The sequence below is a fragment of the Sinocyclocheilus anshuiensis genome, unplaced genomic scaffold, assembly GCF_001515605.1.
Source record: "Sinocyclocheilus anshuiensis isolate Anshui unplaced genomic scaffold, SAMN03320099.WGS_v1.1 scaffold446, whole genome shotgun sequence".
Taxonomy (NCBI): domain Eukaryota; kingdom Metazoa; phylum Chordata; class Actinopteri; order Cypriniformes; family Cyprinidae; genus Sinocyclocheilus; species Sinocyclocheilus anshuiensis.
Window position 1 is genome coordinate 3,889,724 of NW_015544247.1, and position 6,212 is coordinate 3,895,935.

At 35.6% G+C, this 6,212-nt stretch overlaps 1 protein-coding gene across 2 annotated transcripts in view; it reads right to left on the minus strand.

Annotated features, from left to right (window-relative positions):
• Positions 1-5,486, minus strand: part of efr3ba (EFR3 homolog Ba (S. cerevisiae)) — a 33,868-nt gene extending 28,382 nt beyond the window's left edge. Inside the window, exon 1 of one of the 2 annotated variants that reach the window (XM_016498635.1) lies at positions 5,336-5,486. In XM_016498635.1, coding sequence (XP_016354121.1) covers positions 5,336-5,441 — 106 coding nt within the window. In that variant the 5' untranslated portion in view covers positions 5,442-5,486. Of the gene's footprint in view, positions 1-3,939; positions 4,283-5,335 lie in introns of those variants that run through there. The other variant, XM_016498637.1, reaches the window with a different exon arrangement.
• Positions 5,487-6,212: the final 726 nt, after the last annotated feature.

The window sequence follows — 6,212 nt, forward strand, 5'->3', positions numbered from 1 at the left end:
AGGGAATCATGACCTGGTCATCAGGTTCCTTAGGGGGGCGAGAAGGTTAAATCCTCCCCGGGCCCCCCTCTATACCCTCTTGGGACCTGTCTCTGGTGCATAAAACACTACAGCAGGGCCCATTTGAGCCTTTGCAGTCAGTTGAGCTAAAGGTTCTTTCAATTAAAACTCTGCTCCTGCTTGCGCTGGCCTCCATCAAGATCCCATCCGAGCCTTGAGATGCTACATAGACCGGACACAAAGCTTTAGGCATCCACAGTATAGCCTCAGAGCCTGTGTTTCCCCGGCAGACTTCTGCCATTTCCAAGAGGGTTACAGTCACCTCTAATCTTCCATATGCACTTAAACTAATGTTCATATATGTAAGTGCTTTAATTGACTGTTGAGTTGTTGGTTTGGAAAAATACTTTCAAAACAATAGATTTAATAGGTTTTGACTGATAGCCATGTCTTGCAAATAAACAAATATATATAAAATACAAAAAAATATAACTATATATAAATCATGTGTTATTAAAGAAGACATCATTGTTACTGAACTAAGACCAAGACAATTGATTACAATTATTAAAAGTAATGTACTTTAAAAAAAATAAAAAAGGCTTTTATTTTCACTGAACTAAAGCCAAAACAAATTATTACAATTATTCAAAGAGATGTATTAATTTTATGAATTAATTGGTAATAATATTAATAATAATAATAATAATAATTATTATTATTATTATTATTATTATTATTATTCAATAATTTTTGCAATTTTTTAACCATGCTTAGTCTAGCTCAGTTTCCAGAGAGTTCATCCTAACAAAAAATATAGTGTGCGTTCTCCTGGAATCTACTACATTCATGAATATACTGTCAATGAATCATTAGGCAATGTTAAGACAAGGAGGAGACAAGGAATGAAGAACAAACATTTACATGTAAGTTTTCAACAGACAACCAAGTGATTTGCAAGAAATCACAAACATCTGCCCATTTGTGCTCCCAAAACCGAAGGTCTTGATGAGCATCCCAACATAGCAAGAAGTAAATATTAAGTTCATAAATCCAAGCACCATACAAGATGAGCATCCCTTCAACATAATCATAAATAAAGCAAGAGGTGAATATTCAGTATATATATCCAAGCTCCATACAAGATGAGCATCCCTTATAAATAAAGCAAGAGATTAATATTAAGTATATAAATCCAAGCTCCATACAAGATGAGCATCCCTTCAACATAATCATAAGTAAAGCAAGAGGTAAATATTAAGTTTATAAATCTGAGCTCCAAACACAAGCTACAGGAACTGCTTTACTAGTACTGTATTAGCTACATTTATAAAACGCAAGCGCTTTGGCATTCTGTTTCTCGGACAGGGTGGTAAATATAACCTTCACAGTTCCCCATGGTTTACAACCCTCATAATTCTCTGATGGCTGTGTACTCAACTCTATCATTCACCTGGCACAATCTACTGACACTGACTGAGCCCAGGGGCCAAAATATCTGCTTTTAGCTTTAGTATTTTAACTTATTATATCAGAATTCTACATTTGATAACAATGTTAATAAATACATGTAAAATGTTATGCTCAAAAAGCACAAACAACTAAATAATTTATATCAGGAGTGTAGCATCATCACTAAGGAAGTAAGTACATACTTTGTTGCCAAGAACAACTCTATACACACATCTGCAATCTGCATACGCTGCAAAACAAAGGCTATAGCTGGCACAGTGACAAAGAAGATTATGTCATAATAAAGAACTAGTTGTGCTCGGATGTGCTACTATGGCTTATATGATATCCTCCAAGCTGGTAGGGATACTAGAAGACATCCAGCTTTAACAGGGCTTTGTTACAAAATTACATAACACACAACTCACTATGCATGTGAATGAATCAAACTCCATGTTGTGGCAGCTACAGTATGGAAAATCAATCTTTCCGAAAGACAAAACGCAGACTCCGGGCACTGTCTCTCTTGTCATGATGCAGCCACTCTAAATACGGTTCCCCTGAATTGTTGGAGCTTCTTGAAATGACAGCTATATTTAGCACATCAGCCATCACAGATGCCATATCCCTTCAGATTGCCCAAAACAGGACACACTATCAAAGCCACTCACTCTCATAGGGAAGTGTCACAGGGAAAAGCAGAACTACAGAGAGGGAACTTCATTCTAGGCCGAATAATGTAGTCTATTCATTTACTTCTTTAACCTTGTCACTGTAAGCTCTACTTCCATGAGCATCTAGTTAATCTAAAACTATTATTTGCATACCCAGGACTCTGTATGAGAATGACGTTGTGCCTTTTTGAATAAGCTTAGTTAAAGTGTTTCAGTAATGCTATTAAAACATTACATATTATGCCCCAAAACAGTTTGCAGTTGTGGCCAAAATGTAAATCTAAATAACACGCAGTGAGGTCCAAATCTCTGAAAAAAAAAATTGAAAATCTAGGATTCAAAATATAATTTAAACTTGGATCAACAGAAAAATGTAGGATTCCGAAAATTACAATTAAAAAAAAAAAAAAAACTTTGTTACATAAAATGGTGTTATACTAATCCTCCAAAGTTAAGGGGTTGGTAATATTTTTGTATGTTTTTAAAATCTCTTTTGCTCACTAAGGCTGCATTTATTTGCTTACAAACACAGTAAAAAGATAATACTGCGAAATATTATTACCATTTTAAATAACTGTTGTCCATTTTAATATATTTTAAAATGTCATTTGTTTCTGCAATGGCAAAGCTGAATTTTTTTTTCAGCATCATTACTCAAGTCTTCAGTGTCACATGATCCTTTATAAATCATTCTAATATACTGATTTGGTACTTAAGAAATATTTCTCATTATTATCAATGTTGAAAACAGTTGTGCAACTTAATATTGTTGTGGAAACCATGATACATTTTTTCAGGATTCTTTAATTTAACAGAAAGTTCAAAATAACTGTTTTTTATTGAAATAAAAATCTTTTGTGAGCAATTTAATGCATCCTTGTTGAATGAAAGTATTAATTCCTTAATTTAAAAAAAAATCTTACTGACCCTAAATGTTTTGATTGGTAACATATGGGATTCTAGGCCACAAATCTATATATTTGTAACATTGACCATGTGAAATTAGTTCATTTATTAATTACATTTTTCACTCAGTGTCAGTATGATAATATACATTTTAATTAAAAAATATATATTTATATATTTTTAAACATTTTGTTCAAATATTTTTTTAGTCAAATCAATTAGTTTTGTTATACTAGTCAACCATAAAAATATTCACATGATATACCATTGCTGATTAACTAATCTTTTTAACTCTTTTAAGTAAAAAAAGGCATAGCATAATCGATCAGCCTACATAACTGACTTGATCCTACATTCTCTCGAAAAGCTGATTTACCTGACATGAGTGAAAAATTTTGAGTGAAATAGTCAGGCTGTTAAAAATGTAATCGATCTGGTTTTGAAGCGCTAAAGCCAGTCGCACATCTCTAAGGCATCCACGCTGTGAAAAATCAAAGTCGCAGCCTGACTGCCTGCAGCTTGTTCGACTCATCCTCAACCATGCATGCTGGTCAGAGAAAATAATATGAATACAGCAGGAAATATAATGTGTGTACATGCAAATGTACAGTTAGTGTAAATAACTGAACGTTGCAGTAGATCTGTGTGTTTTAGTAGTGTGTGTTTGAGTATTTGGTGCAAAGTAGTGTGGATGAAGCAAAGTCGGTGATGCCTGAAATGAAAGATGAAATTAAATATGCACAATAAATAGAGCAGAGCTGCAATACTGCATGCAATCTGTTGCTTCAGCATCATTCTGCTGTCATTGCCATAATCTCCTGTGATGCACATGAATCTTTCCTTCCTAAAAACACAGGCAGGGAATTACCATATACACATAATCATGCACTTACACAATCGCCCTTACCGTACATTGATGGAAAACCTGATGAAATTCTCTGTTCTTTGCCTGAAGCCTCTTTCTCTGTCACATAGCCAGAGAGAGAGGGAGAGAGAGAGACACACGCTCTCACAGACACTCAATCACACATGCACGCTCTCATACGGCGCATGTGACCGGGCTCCAATGACCTTGGATTTTCCAAACAACAAGGCACAGCTTTCCCTCTATCAGGAACAATGCTGTTTTAACACACAGGTGCACACACACGCACACGAATACACACTCACACACACTCCTGCATGCATGCAGCCCCTCCTCAGCAAAGATGAACACATTCACACACCTCCTGACCATTCAACAATGAGAGAGACAGAGGGGGAGGGAGATGAGGAGGGCATTAGAGCGATAGAGAGGGTGCAGACACAGGATGAGAGGGAAGGAATCAATTGGTGCAGCCATGCGTCAATCAACTAGAACCCCGCCTGCAGTTGCCCATCCTCTCTGGTAGTATTTGATTGTCGCCTGTTATTTTTGTTGCTTTTTTTGCACAGTTTTTATAATGAATAAAACATGCATGATATCTTATAAACACATTCACACACCTCCTGACCATTCAAAAATGAGAGAGACAGAGGGGGAGGGAGATGAGGAGGGCATTAGAGCGATGGAGAGGGTGCAGACACAGGATGAGAGGGAAGGAATCAATTGGTGCAGCCATGCGTCAATCAACTAGAACCCCGCCTGCAGTTGCCCATCCTCTCTGGTAGTATTTGATTGTCGCCTGTTATTTTTGTTGCTTTTTTTGCACAGTTTTTATAATGAATAAAACATGCATGATATCTTATAAAGAGAGTCTAATAAAAGATACATTTTGTTTAGAGACTTTAATATTGCATTTGATTTAAAAGGGAATATTGTATACATTAGAAGAACAAAATTCCACTTTGTCTAATTAATGAAATTCTAATGCATGTTGTTTTATTTTTTTTTGGCTTTTTTGTTCTACTATTTTTAACCAAATGAAATTATATTAATAAATCCTTTTCTTTTCTTTTTTTTATCCATATCTACAATATAGTATTCTGTGTGTTTGTTTTCTACCCTGGCCTAATTGGAGAAGCTCTAGCGTCTGATCCATTTCATGTGAAATGGCTCAGTGTTAATCTGACCGTGTTTCAGCTTTAGACACAAAACTGAAAGCTGGTTGAATTATAGCAGCATATTGCCAACCACCATGTATTATTTTTTGCAGTTGTTAAATGTTGTATGAGCATTCTTAGATCAAAAATTCATGGATCAAATTCAGAATCAGGCTATTTCAAATCATCAAATGTAAATAAAGTGCTCATGTGCTATAAATGAAAACAAATGCATGTAAAAACAACAAAAACAGAAATATAAAGTGAAAAAATATGCTTACCACCTCCAACCTGATGGTCCAGCAGAGTACTGCAATCCAAGAGTAGTCGTCTTGGATTTGGCAAATCTGGGAGACCTGAAAAATTTGGAAAACATGGAAGTGGCATCTTCTCGCTATACTAATGAGAATAATATATATTCCTGTAATCGAACCTATTCTATATCTGAATCCTTTTTGGAAAGCATGGGAGTCCCAGACTACTAGTTTTAGACCTGTAAACTTTCATCCACTGTAGGCTATGTTAATGAGAGCCTCCCTCCCTCCCTCCCTCCCTCCCTCCATGCATTGGTTTGTTGCAGAGGTGGGACCAAGTCATTGTTTTGCAAGTCACAAGTAAGTCTCGAGTCTTTGCATTCAAGTCTCGAGTCAAGTCCCGAGTCAAGACAGACAAGTCCCAAGTCAAGTCCCGAGTCAAGACAGGCAAGTTCAAGTCGAGTTGCAAGTCCTCAGCTGTAAGATTCAAGTCTTAAACAAGTCATTAGTGCTTTTTGCCCAAATTAGTGTCTCAGTATTAATTACCATATCAAATTCATAGTAATTTATATCAGGAAGGCAGGTAGAATATGTTTGACATAGTTCAATTTCATGTGAGATGGGTGCCCTTAGTAAAACTACTCAAGTTCAGTTTAGGGATTGTGCCAAAATAGGATAAACAGTGAAAAAAACGATTTTATTTGTAACAGAATAGCAAAGACAACATAATTTCATAGAAATAACAGCTGCAACATACTTTGCATGAATAACACTTTAATAACACAGTAATAATACAGATATAACAAAGGAATAACACAGTAACAACACAGAAATAGTTCAGTAATAACACAGGAATAACACAGTAATAACACAGGAATAACACAGTAATAACACAGGAATAACA